Source organism: Hippopotamus amphibius, chromosome 7, assembly GCF_030028045.1.
Source record: "Hippopotamus amphibius kiboko isolate mHipAmp2 chromosome 7, mHipAmp2.hap2, whole genome shotgun sequence".
Taxonomy (NCBI): domain Eukaryota; kingdom Metazoa; phylum Chordata; class Mammalia; order Artiodactyla; family Hippopotamidae; genus Hippopotamus; species Hippopotamus amphibius.
Genome location: NC_080192.1, coordinates 25,654,118 through 25,668,832, shown reverse-complemented (window position 1 = coordinate 25,668,832; position 14,715 = coordinate 25,654,118). Strand labels below are relative to the sequence as shown.

Here is a 14,715-nt window from a genome sequence, read left to right as displayed (position 1 = left end):
GATACTACTACTACTAATAGCAGCTAATACTTCTTTAGAACTTACTATGACCAAGGCACTATTCTAAGCACATAGCTCATCAATCAATCCTTAAAACGACTTTCTGAAGTAAGCGACTAGGGCCATGGTAGTTGATATACAAATATGTGGAAGTGACCCCCTAAACCTCACTTCTTAATTGGCTGGGAAAGTGCCTTCTCGGGATTAATAATATTAACCGGGTAAAACGACACAGGATTATGGGGTTGGGATGGTAAAAGAAGTTCTGAGCAAGGAATTAACATGCATGACCGCCTAGAGCACAGAATCCACAGAGATGACCAAAGAACTAGAAGTTCAGTTCTGGCAATGTCTATGTGAGGCTGCAGCGACGTATAAATTCATGCGTAGAAAAAGAGAGGTGGTCTTAGGAAAGGCAGGGTTTCCTAAGAGCGACTGGAGTTGCCTGGTTGGTAATCTGCGAGAGAAGCCCACCTGTTAGCAGCAGCCTGTACTGGGGGATCCTCTGAACCGGCTTGAGCAGGTAGTGCTTGAGGGCCAGATTAGCACAGCGTGGGCTCATCTGAAAGGAAAAGGCATCCAAAGTAAACACCCACATTCTCCTAAGAAACAAGGGACACAGATTCAAGTGCTCGAGAAGCCAAACTTTAAATAGCCAGCAACTCTGGGATTCATGGAGAAGCTCGCTTTATTTTAAGGCACAGTTCCTATGCTGAGAGGAAAACCAGAGCCAGCTCACCATGGAGTCCACCCTCTCTTGCAGGTACATCTCTGAAATCATGGACTCATTGGGAAATTCATAGCCCTTTCACAGACAGTGGAGGGTGGAGGCTGTAGTCTGTGTTCTAGGCCAATCAGAGCCCACCCTAGGCAGCAGCCACCACTTAGAAAAGCATCTACCAATGCATTCATGAACATACACCACTCCAACGACGAAGGAAATGCATGCAGCCCAAAATAAGGTGGCAGAAATAAAACCACTCGGACCTGGGTTCAAATAACTATCAGCCTATCGTCAATATACTCATAACAGCAACAACTGGTCCTGGGGAGAATGCAGAAATTAAAGACAACCTGAAAAGCAGCCTTGCTAAGCAAGCCTTCTCTTATAAGCCTGAGGAATGTAAACTTTCTCAGATGAATGGCTACAAAAGACAGCCCCTAAATCACACTGTATATGGGAATATTTGATTCTAGAACCCTACTGAGTTGACCACAAGGGCACTCGATTCTGCCGTTAAAGTTTTTTTCCTTAGTATATACAACAGATACTGGTGCCCATCCCTGAGTCTCACCTCCAATCTCCAACAAAGGTATTTACTGTGGGCTGACATCAAAATGGCCAAGTGAAAATTTCCCTGCACCCTAAGATGTGTTGGGGTTTTTACACAGCTGAAGTGGGAGGGGAAGAGTTTTTTCAGATTTGCTCAGATGCTTCTACTTTTTTCTAAATATGTACCTCCAGGGTCTGGTATGCAGAATAATTATGAAAATATAATGATAATGCATGTTAAGAAAGCATCGATCATGCAAGCATCATTAGACATTAGACAGATAACTCTTCCCATCTTATGTTTTCTTTTGCTGCCAAGGAAACAGAACAATTCACTGGACACTGATGAAAACCTGGGTCAATGATCAGTTGCCACAGCTGATTATACCACACTTTCATTCTTAATATCAGTAGCATGAAGACTTCAAAAGAAAAGAAAAGAGGGAAGAAAAGATGACAAATGATTTTCAAGTTTAATTACTGTACAAATTAGAAATCAGAAATATCTTAATACTTGTAAAACTTTTCTAGTTTGGTATTCAGTAATATTTTTAGTTTCAAAACAGAGAAATGGTAGCAAAAGAGGATGGTAGCAAAAATACCTCAAATTCTCTAACAACAGCAGCAAAACCTGGGTTTTTCTTGCACTGCTCATCCAGCAAAGCTATATTCTTATCAAATTCTTTGATGTATGTGGAATACATTTTTAGATATGGTCCTTTCTTTACAAAGATATCAGCAATTCTTTGTTGTTCCGTCCTAAGGATAGAGAAGAGATAGACAAAAACAGAAATGAGTGATTACGGTATCCAAAACACATCCAGTGATCAGCAGAGCCCCATTTCCAAGCCATCAGCTTTTCTTTCCACTTCTTGTAAGAAATATCCCCAAATGCCCACTCTTTCCCATTTCCACTGCCACCATTACAAGCTGCCTGGACTCTGCCAGTCCTCTGACTGGTCAGTCTCTCTGCTTTCACCGTCTCATACTTCTGCACAGCCAGAGACTGTTCAGAAAATTCATATGAATTTTTAAGATAATTTTTTATAAGAAGAATGATAAAGTATGGACAGGCAAACTTTTTGTAATTACATTTTATTTTATCATGCCTTTAAAAAATAGCTTTTAGTCATTCCTCAGCCCTTAAACTCTGTGTAATTTTGTACTTAGGCTGCAGCGAAGTATTAATCACTATTTAGCATATTTTCCTGACATGCAGAGGCAAGATATTTCCAAAACAGGCAGAGGTATTTTCCTGGATTATGTATAAAGAAAGCTTAGAGGGAAATTTTTATCATGAAAGCAGGTGATACACCATTTTGTTATTTGGGTTCCCGATGGACTTCAACAATAAATTCAATCCCCCTAGACCAAACTCTCTACACATTTCCAAACAGGTCACCAAAGTTTCTGTTACTGTCTAAAGACCAATAAAAGTAGTTAACCTTTGGTATTCTTTTTCTGTTCTGAAATCTACAGCATCTACAATGATGTCATATATGTGTAAATATTCTAAACAAAACAACAAATCTTCCTATAATCTTGGTGAATGGCCTCCTTGACAAAAGGCAGAGTTTCCTGACTTAAAGCTCCAAAGAGAGATGAGACATTTAAAATGTTTCCAATGTGAATATATCAACTAAACTCTCCCAATTTCAAAAATCCTGATTATCAAAGGTCATCTATAGAAAGTTAAATTGGCTGAATAAGGGCCCTTCTTGCTTTTGAGGCAACATTACCACAGAATTTTAAAATTTAGAGTACTGAGCTCAGTGCAACAGTGAATTTTGGCCATCTAAAGTGATCAATCCACAGGTAACTGCCAAGAAAATCCAATATACTGAAAAAACACAATGTTAGGAACAACACATCTCTGTCACACGCAGGGCCCTTATGGCTTCATCTAAAACTGGAAGCTCTGGGAAAGCTGGTCAGTCCATTTTTACCAGTTCAACATTCTTTCCTCCAGTTCCTTCAGGAGATCCCGATTGAGCTCATACAGCTGAGGCAAGTAGTATAGGATCTGATTTAGGATCCGGTCCTCAATCACTGGTTTCCCAAGTTGCCTGGAAGCATGGGCTACTGCATCCCGAAAATCCTATTACAGTTCAGAGGAGGAAAAACAATATACATAGACACATAACTTAATAAAAAGCTTTTCCCCCAGTCACTCTCCTCCCTAAAACAATATAAACTGCAAATTGCATTTCCCATGAAGAACTCAAAATGAAAGTACCCACTTCCTTCTATCCCACTTACTTGGATAGGAAATTAAACACACACACACACACAGTGGCTGGGGTGGATATTTGGTTTTAAAACAGATTGCGTGATATTCCTCTTAAATCTTTCGGTCTGATCTCCAAACTTAGTAATTATACTAAGGGAGTATCTGGAAATTGTACTGCAAATCTAAGTAGTCCTTAAAATTATTTTAATACTGCTATATGAACAAAATTCCTTTATTTTAAAATTCCCCAGGAGATCTTAATTTCATTTTGGAAGCATCCCTTTGTCCACTTTCAGTAATCACTTCCCAACTGCTGGAGCATTCTAAGTGAGGCATGTAGAGGGTGGTACATTCTTGATAATCAGAGACTATTGGATCCAAGCCCTTGCTCCTCCTTTACTCTGTTTCCTTGAGCTAGCTCCATTTCCTCATCTGTTAAACAGGTTATGAGACTTTAATTAGGTACTGCACACAAAACTTTTTGCAATGTATTTGGTACACAGAATCAACAAAATATTTTAACTCTGGGGAGTTTCCTGGTTGCGCAGCGGTTAAGAATCTGCCTGCCAATGCAGGGGTCACAGGTTTGATCCCTGGTCTGGGAAGATCCCACATGCCATGGAGCAACTAACCCCATGTGCCACAACTACTGAGCCCACACACCACAACTATTAAAGCCCGCATGCTCTAGGGCCTGCATGCCACTGAGCCTGTGTGCTGCCACTACTGAAGCCCGTGCACCTAAAGCCCATGCTCTGCAACAAGAGACACCACACTGAGAAGCCCTTGCACAGCAACAAATGGTGCCCACTCACCACAACTAGAGAGAGCCTGTGTGCAACAAGAGAGACCCAACACAGCCAAAAAAAAATTTTTTTTAACACTGGACCTGAAACTCTCTCCTCCCACTATCCAACCTCCCCATAAATTCACCAGAATCTAAACTTTTCACAAATAAAAACTTTTCTCATCACATATTCTTTTTCATCGACTTTCCCTATAAGACTATTTATACCATGCTTTAAGACAGGCCCACCCACTCCAGAGGACTTGGAAAGGGTGAGGCTAGAGATGGTACTTGTCTAGATTTCACTATATCTTGAAGCCTACCCCCAGGAGATAAGTAAAACAATGGTGGACTCTGTTCTACAGTCCTGAGGATTCAAAAACAAAGATTATTCCTTTTTAGAAACAGGAGATTTAATTAAAACCTTAAAGCAAAGACTGGGTAAAACAGACTCTCTACTAGGCTTTATCTTATTTCTCCTTTCTTTCTAACTGCTTTCCCTTCAGGAATTCACTGGGCAAATCAAATAAACAAAAAAAAGACCCTCATTTCTTCCCTGATCCTTTCAACACGTACCCTCTACATACATACATTAATCATTAGTATTTCTTATGCTTCTTGTGAAGAACAACCTCATACCTAATTTAAAAGTACACAAAAAGCTCCTAGATTAATGAAAATAAAAACAAAATTAACAAGTGGGACCTAACTAAACTCAAAAGCTTCTGCACAGTAAAGGAAACCATAAACAAAATGAAAAGACAACTGACAGAATGGGAGAAAATATTTGCAAAGGAAGTGATCAACAAGGGATTAATCTCCAAAATATACAAACAGCTCATGTAGCTCTGTGTCAAAAAAAATCAAACAATCCAATTAAAAAATGGGCAGAAGATCTAAATAGACATTTCTCCAGAGAAGACATACAGATGGCCAGGAGGTAAATGAAAAGATGCTCAACATCACTAATCATTAGAGAAATGCAAATCAAAACTACAGTGAGGTATCACCTCACACTGGTCAGAATGGGCATCATCAAAAAGTTTACAAACAATAAATGCTAGAGAGAGTGTGGAGAAAAGGGAACCCTCTGACACTGTTGGTGGGAATATAAATTGGTACAGCCACTAGGGAGAACAGTATGGAGGTTCCTTAAAAGACTAAAAATAGAACTACCATAGATCCAGCAATCTCACTCCGGGGCACATATCAAGAGAAAACCATACTTCGAAAATACATGCACTCCAATGTTCACTGCGGCACTATTTACAATAGTGAAGACATGGAGGGGACTTCCCTGGTGGTCCAGTGGTTAAGACTCTGCGCTTCCATTGCAGGGGGCACGGGTTCAATCTCTGGTGGGGGGAAATAAGATTCCTGCATGCCTCGTGGTGTGGCCACAAAAGAAAAAAAAAAAAAAAAAAAAAAGACATGGACGCAACCTAAATGTCCATCAACAGATGAATGGATAAAAAAGATATGGTATACACACACACACACACACACACAATGGAATATCACTCAGCTATAAAAAAAGAATGAAATAATGCCATTTGTAGAAACATGGACGGACCTAGAGATTATCATACTAAATGAAGTAACTCAGACAGAGAAAGACAAACATATGATATTACTTATATGTGGAATCTAATTTAAAAAAGATACAAATGAACTTATTTACAAAAGAGAAACAGACTAATAGATATCAAAAACAAACTCAGAGTTACCAAAGGGGACACATGAGGGGGAGGGACAAATCAGGAGCTTGGGATGAAAACACACACTACTATGTATAAGACAGATAACCTACAAGGACCTACTGTACAGCATAGGGAACTCTATATTCTGTGATAACCTATATAAGAATCTAAAAAAGAATGGATATATGTAAAAAAAAATAATTAAAAGTACACAAAAAGGTTCCTCTTGGGAATTAACTGGCGGTCCAGTGCTTAGGACTCTACCTCCGGGCTTCTACTACAGGCAGCATGGATTCAATTCCTGGTCTGGGAACGAAGATACCGCATGCTGCAATCCCACATGCCGCGAGGGGTGGGGAAAAAAAAAGAAAAACAGAAAAAAGATTGCTTCTTCTAAGGTATATTTTAGACAAGATTCTTCTAAGATTCCTCTTCTAAGGTATACTTAAGACAAGTCAAATACTATGCTCAACAAGTGCTAATAATAAACCCTTCACTTAGGCCTCAGTACCTGGGACTAACTTTATCAGCCCAAGACAGTCATATATTAACAGAAAGGAACCAACTACTTAGACCAGTAACTAAAGAACTACTTTTACAACTAATTACTGTAATATAAAATAAGAATTCATTACTTGTATAAACTGCAATCCAGAAAACCACACTAAACAGCTCCAGAAACCAAATGGATCTGGGCCAAATTCCACCTCCCAACAGCTTGTTTCTATCAGCACTCACATTTAGTAAGACAAAATAGAGCTAACTTAACACTTTTGAAAGCCATTAGACTTTCCATCAGGCAGAACTATATAGACTATATTTACATACCATGAATAACATCCTCAATTGTAAACGTATTCAAAGCACAACAGTTAAACATTTTCTATAGCATTTTTTTATTTTACCAGTTTAATGATTAATATAATTTAGATGCAAGAGTTTCCTTGTTCAGCAAAACAAGAAGCACTGCCCCTTCTTCTGGTAGGATACATGATGAATATGTTCGTCCCTTGGCAGCAGGATTACTTTTATTTTCCAGTTGGAAGGCATTTCCTCAGCCAGGACAGTGACAGTAGACATTAGCTGCTGAGTAGCTTAAGGATCCTGTTTGACACAGCTTTTGCTAGACTCTGCGTTCCATGTCTGCTACCACTGCCAGAATGGAAACTGATTTAAGACACATTCAACAGAGACTAGCCAAATCCACACCACGCTGACCAGTGAGGTGCCCACCTCTAACTGGAGGCCCCTGTCACATACCAGGCAAAACTTTAGTTTCTTTCCAGTACTACTGGGTGGTGTTGGTAGCACTGGAGGAATGAATGGGCCATGGTGCCTTCTTTTTTTTTTTTTTTGGCTGTGCTGTGAGGCATGCAGGATCTTAGTTCCTGACCAGGGATCAAACCCATACACCCTGCAGTGGAAGCGTTAAGTGCAGTCTTAACCATTGGACCACCAAGGAATTCCCCCATGATGCCTTTTTTTAAAATTATGAGTAGCATGTCAGAATAAAAGAGAAATATAATAATTATAAGAGCAAAGAATGTTTAATAAACACAATAAGAATTTAGAGAGTTTATACCTAGCTATTAAATATTATTCCTAAGACCCGGAGAGTTATATATTCTAAACAAGTACTACCAGGGCCATTGCTAGTCTTCATGGTTGCTTTCTGAAAAGAGAAAAGGGCACCCCTTCCTCTAGGCCAGTGCAACTCAGACCAAGGGCCCTACTCATAACGGATGGCCTTCTTAACCGCACAGGCTTAAGGGTTAATTGGGCCCTGGCCCCAATTCATTCCCTTACCTCATGGGCCACCATCCCCTGAAAGCCATGTGCAGTGGCCCCAGTGCCAGATCTAATTCACACAGGAACTACACACAATCTCTAACATCTCAGCTCTTCATGAACCTCAACCATTTTCAAACTCATGCCATTGGAAGGAGGAACCTTTTTTTTAATAGAAAGGATGATTACAACATATGTCTGGTTATTTTTCTAAATGCTAACAGCCAGGATAATTTGGGAAAGTGTAATAACACTTCAGAGCCAGAGGCAAAACTATTTTGAGGCAGAAGAATCTAAATTTACCAACACTCCCTTGACTAAATCTGTGAGGATGCAAGACCACAGGACTAGCACTTTCAATTAGACCCAGAGTATACTTTTTCACACTGGAAAAGCTGGGTAATTAAGAGAAATGAGGGGAGCTAGAGTATAAAAACGTTAGGCAAGGGGGTGAGTCTTTTGATTATCAACTACATATACTCAGTCTATTCTTCTAACATAAAACCTACCAAACACTGTATATGCAAAACTGAACCACCTACACTCTCGTTTCTAATCACCATCAACTTGGCCCTTTTAGAAACAGAAATGGGCTTCTGGATTAAAATGCATACCATAATACTATTCTTAAAAATTCCAAGAAAACCGACAAATAAGAACCAGATCAACTTAAAAAAAACTCAGCTCCTTTGAGGCATTAACATACTAGCCTTACCAGTTCTGGTCACTTGGGTAAAAGCAAGCAAAAATCAATGCAAATAAAATCAAGCCTAAATGTCTAAAGCAACGAAGCACAAAACAGATGGCCTTGTTCGTCAGGTCAGGCTTTATATCTCCAGGACCAAAGAGAAGCAAGTGACTTAATAACCAGCTGTTCTGACTGGGCTTCCTGACCTTAGGGCATTACTTAACCACTACGATGACACAGTGAATTACAAAGACCAAATGGACATATGGGCAGACAGGGAGCTCTGCAGGGCTCTCTGCCTATATGAAGGGCATTCAGAATCACTTCATATTAAGCAAAAGCAAAGCAGCTGCTAAGGTCAAAGAGCTCTGAAAAATACACAGAAAGCAGTGTGATACTATGAAGTAAAAGAACGGGGGACGGGAAGCAGAGGCTCCATGTTAACAATTTGATTTTGTTTTAAAATGAAAATATTTGACCAATGAAGTCACTTCTCCCTCTCTCTATGTTCAGACCCGGTGATAACCTTCATAACGATCAATGCAAAACTGTATAAAACATAACTGAAACCAATCCTCTATGTTTCAAATCTCCAATCCCCTTAATAACATTAAGAAATAATCATCATAATATATCCTAAATGATCATCTTTAGAAGATGAAAAACTAGAACTTCTCCAGTTTTCTTGCCCAACTAAAAGAATTCTGAAAGCAAGCCAATATACACTGTACCCTACAGAGTGTGGCAGAGATTTCGAGTAACAATTTTTAATCAATTTCTGAACATTCACTTGGTGCAAGGGCTCAACAGACCAGAGTTCAAACTCTGGCTTTGCCATTTAGTAGTAGGTTACTTTGGGCAGTTAGCTTACTTTCTTCATTTAAAAAACAGAAATGACATCTGCCTGATAGGATTGTTATGAGGGGGCTACTCTTCATTGCAGTGCGCAGGCTTCTCACTGCAGTGGCTTCTCTTGTTATGGAGCATAGACTCTAGACACACAGGCTTCACTAGTTGCATCACGGAGGCTCAGCAGTTGTGGAGCACAAGCTTAGTTGCTCCACAGCATGTGGGATTCTCCCTGGCCCAGGGATCCAACCTGTGTCTCCTGCATTGGCAGATATATCCTTAACTACTGCGTCACCAGGGAAGTCCACATAATGCATTTTTTAAAAAGATATACTCTATTTACTAACAGACATCTGAATGTCCAAGTAGCTTTGCCTCTGTGGATTTTAACCAGGAGTCTCTCAAATTTTCAAGGTAATGTATATTACAGAACAAAGCATCTTTGACAGAACAAAGGTGCTTCACTATGAGCACCACTTATCTACTTAACCAGCCCATTTTTGTTCAAAAGACCTCAAAGTCTCTAATCATTCTCTTTCAAAATGTATTTTTTAAATCATGCTATTTAGACATTTAAAAAATAAGTCTACAGATATGTCTATTAAACCAGTCTCCCATCAGAGAGCAAATAAGATAACAAAAGCAAAAAACACTGTACCGTTTGTACTTAATTATATTAGATGTTTATTATGTTTCATCTTGAAAATGGCATTTATATACATACAGCAACCTCTGAATTGAAAAACTTCTGCTACAAAAGAGGAAAGGAAATATAAACAACTAAAGTTTTATCAAGCCAGTATTATTCATCAGTTTCCTATCATTTATTTAACACATTAATTTAGTATGATACCAATAAACAAAACAAGTAAAAATCCCTGCTTTCATGGAGCTTACTTTCTAATGGAAGAAGAAACCTAGTAGGGTATTTTTCAGGAACAAATTCTATTTCGATTGACCTGAGTAAAAGCCTACTAGATAACATTAAAACTAAATAATATGGATTTTAATGATATAAATACATTCTAAATAATAGCACTTTATCTTGAAGTACCTCCACTTAGCCTGCAGCTAAAACTAATTAAGTGCCTAAAAGTTTTTTGTATGATTACATTTAACCCCCATTCCAACTTTATGTGGTTATTATTATTCCCATTTTCCAGCATAAGAAACCAAGTCTTGATTAATTTGTCCAAGAGCACATAGTTAGTGGTAGAAGCAGAATTCTTAACCACTAGCCTTCCACTGAATAGGAATGTTTGGAGACTCTGAAGACATACCATCTCTGCCCTCACCTAGCTTATGTTTTAGTATAAGAGACCAAAAAAAAAAAAAAAAAACCAAGCAAAGAGATATACAAAACATATGAAGTAGCAAGACGAAAACAAACACAGGAAAGTTGAAGAGAAAAGAATGGTCAATGAAGACCTCTCTGAGGAAGCCATATTAAGCCCAGACTGGAAGGATAAAGAAAGAACTGGCTATGAACAAATGAAGGAAGGATGAACATTCCAGGAAACTGCATTGGTAAAATCTCTGCGCAGGAATAACCTTAGCACTGAACTAAGAACTGAAAGGAGGCCAGTATGGCCAGAACACGGTCTTGCAAGTGAGAGAATGCCTTTCTCTCACCACCATCTCACCTCATTACTAGAGGCCAAATCACAGAGCACTTCATAGGCAGGGAGGAACCGTAATTTATTATCCAAACTAGTTCATCTTTGACAGTAAAAGGGCACTCTATTAATAATATTATGCTAAGACAATAACCAAGATGGTCAAAAGCGAACTAGGACAGATGGTCATCCTACTTACAGGACTTGGGAAATAACATGGTGTTTATTATACAATGCAATGGGAATCATTTTAAGGGTTTTAAGCATGGAAGTGACATGATCTAATATATATTTTAAGAAAATCACTCCTAATACTTTATACGAAAAAAAAATCTTTTAAGGAACAGATTGAAGGGGGGTAAGAATGGAAAAGGAAGCCCAGTTAAAAGGCTGGTGCTGTTTTGAGTAGGGGATATATTCTGGACTAGGCTGGTGGCAGTAAAAAGGAAATAGAATCAGCAGGTTTGCTGACAGTTTGGCTGGAGAGGTGAGAGGGGGAAATGAAGAACAAATCCTAGTTTTCTGGCTTTGACAGCTATACGCATAGCACTACTATTTTGAAAAGAGAAAGACTGCCTTTTAACAATCTCCTTTTTCTTCGGACTCAGTAGGGTATTGACTTAGAGACAATGTGTATACTGGACCTTTTTCCAAATTCAGGTCAAAGTCCAAGAGCTCATGGTAGATACTGCAGAGTAAGGACCATATAAAACATGACTTATAAAGTCTTGTTACTGCCTCTGCAGGCCCAATTTTTTCTCGCAAACATCAGAAGAATCAAAGCCCTCAGCTAAGTACACTGATTCTTAGAATCTTAAGTATATTTTAAATCATATCACTTCTACCCAAATCTAATTCCTCCCAATCTAATGTGATAAAATTCATTAGTTTAGATTTAAAAACACTTATATGAGCTATATCACCCAGTTCAGCAAATTCAAAACAAAACGCGATAGTGAGCTACAGTAATATGTTAAAGTGACAGATAAAATGTTAGCAAACTACTTCGATATATTAAGATTTTTAAAGTATGGCTACTGTATTGGACAGTGCAGATACCGAACATCTCTGTTTCACAGAAAGATCTATTAATGCTATCCTAGAGTCTCTAATATGGAAAACTATTAATGGGAAATCATATATAACTAAAACAACAGCTTCTCCCAAGCCTCCTGGAGACCTGGTTGATTTCCAAAAATACCCACTGGATTATCTAAAGCCTGTTAGATATTTTAAAGCAGTCATATTCTATCACATAACACAGAAGTTAATTCATTTAGATGAAATCATTTAGATAGCAGCGACACTCAGGATTAAAACTATCCAAGTGCTACCTTTGTGGGGTACTTTTGGTAGAAGAGTAAATATGACCCTTAATAGCATGGTGGAGTGTTGGATTGAAACCAGAGATGCTTTTGGCTTCACCCACATTATCCTGGTGACAAACCCCTCCTAGTAATGGCTGAGAACCTGTTTAATGCCTGGTTGCTAAGATACCCACTAATGCTGGGCTCTAGTGAGTTAACATTTGCACATACCAGACAGGATGTTAACATGAGGCTGGCAGATGATCTACTCTCACTCCTACATTAAAGGCTTAGGAGGTTTTGAAGATGTACACATCAAGGGGGGTTATGGATGACTCACTCTCTTCAACATCGGCGGGGAAGAGGCCAAGGCCATCTATCAGATCTGAGATGATAAGGGAAATATTTTGGTCTAATGGTCTATTCTTACAGTGCTTATGCTTTGTTCCAAAAATATAGAGGTAAGAACCAAGAGATGTGTGTGTGTGTGTGTGTGTGTATAAATCAAATAAACACACTGGTAAAGATTTTAATTGCTTCTCTACCTACAGGAACCAGAACTTCCTTCATTAAAATGAAATTTTAGGACATTTGAAAAGGACAGAATCATGAAAATTATACAGCCTAGTACTATTAAAATGAATACTTTCTATTCATTGATGCTCTACATAGGGAAAAGAAGAAGAAAATCTAACAGCCATTTGAGACCCTACCATTTTTGCACAATACTAGGTTCTTTCACATACTTTATTCCACTGATTCCTCACAATCTGACAGATGGGTATTTTTACACCATTTTACAAATGAGGAAAGCTAGACCTAACATGTCAAACTATTTTTTTTTTTTGGCCACACCACACAACTTGTGGGATCGTAGTTCCCTGACCAGGGATTGAACCCCAGCCCTCGGAAGTGAAAGCACAGAGTCCTAACCACAGGACCTCCAGGAAATTTCCTGAAGTATTTTCTAAAATTGACATACTTGGTAAGAAATTTAGTCTATTAAGCCAATGCTTCTCCAAGTGTGGTCTATAAATTGTTATTGGTATGCAAAGATATTAGTCAAAAAAGTAAGAATAAGAGGGACTTCCCTGGTGGCGCAGTGGTTAAGAATCTGCCTGCCAACGCAGGGGACATGGGTTTGATTCCTGGTCTGGGAAGATTCGATAGACTGTGGAGCAACTAAGCCCATGCGCCACAGCGCCACAACTACTGAGCCTGCACTCTAGAGCCCATGAGCCATCACTACTGAGCCCAAGTGACACAATTACTGAAGCCCACAAGCCTAGAACCCATGCTCCACAACAAGAGAAACCACCGCAATAAGCCCGTGCACCGCAATGAAGAGTAGCCCCTGCTCACTGCAACTAGAGAAAGCCCACGCGCAGCAATGAAGACCCAATGCAGCCAATGACTAAATTAATTAATTAATTAATTAATTAATAAAAAGTAAGAATAAGGGGTTGGAAACTTTTCTATCAATTTGACATGGTCATGAATTTTTATTGTTTTACAAAAGTTCTGGTCCACCATGGACGGGCAATTTAAACATCCAGTCGCTCACCACAACAGTGGGAGAAGCACTAGACTAGACTATAAGCATCCTGAACACGGGTCCATGCAAGGTTTGATCAAAGAGTACAGTGAAGTGAAACAGCAATTTTCGCCTCTACAAGTTTACTCATTCACTTGCAGATGATTAAAATTTACTCGGAGAGGTCCTATTTGTATTTAAACACGTCTATCAGAAAATATGTCAAACAGACATAATTTGCTTATCCCAGAGATACGTTCTAAGTTTTCCAGAAAACAGTAGTTTAGCATTTTCTTCTCCCCCTACAATTGCTTATACAATGGCGAAGGTTGGGGCACAGCAGCAAATGTACATAGAGTTTATTTTAATAAGTCATTTATTTATCAAGCTTATTATTTTTTGAAATGACAATATGCTTGTCAATAACTCTGGGTGACCAAATATTGCCATATATATGTATATATATATATGAATTTTAAAAGGGAACTTACCAAAATAGTTGAGTTATATGAGAAACTATTCATGGGAAAATAACTTCTCAAAACATATTAGCAATGTTAAGAACTTTTTAAGAAAAAATTTCCAAGGCTAGAGGTTTTCCACACAGGAATTAGGCCTCCATGTGTCCACTGCACTAAGTACAGAGCACAAGGTGATGGTGAGCCACCTTTAAGTATAACCCACTTTTCATGTTTATATACCTATTAAAAAGAAAACTGAAAATGATACTCTTTGCAGAGACATAAATGGGTGTATATTTTGTAAACCTACCATTTCTCAGCAATTCAGTTTAAAATATTAATAATTACCACCTAAGTAAACTTCTTGGATGCTAATTCAATTTACTTTCATTTCTTTTTTATTGTTTCCTCTACTTCAAACTTTTCTTTTGTTGTCTTAATATCTTGCCAAAATATAATTAAAATAAAGTAACACTAAAAGC

At 38.5% G+C, this 14,715-nt stretch overlaps 1 protein-coding gene across 6 annotated transcripts in view; it reads right to left on the bottom strand.

The window, feature by feature from the left end:
* Window positions 1-14,715, bottom strand: part of FGD6 (FYVE, RhoGEF and PH domain containing 6) — a 110,172-nt gene that overhangs the window by 48,117 nt on the left and 47,340 nt on the right. For all 6 annotated transcript variants that reach the window (XR_009054753.1, XR_009054755.1, XR_009054754.1 and 3 more), the window contains exons 6-8: window positions 3,220-3,371; window positions 1,876-2,032; window positions 475-562 (exon numbers count right to left, since the gene is read on the bottom strand). Coding sequence is in view for 3 of the 6 variants with exons in the window: in XM_057742296.1 (XP_057598279.1) it covers window positions 475-562; window positions 1,876-2,032; window positions 3,220-3,371 (397 nt within the window). In the remaining 3 variants the exon portion in view is untranslated. The remainder of the gene's footprint in view (window positions 1-474; window positions 563-1,875; window positions 2,033-3,219; window positions 3,372-14,715) is intronic.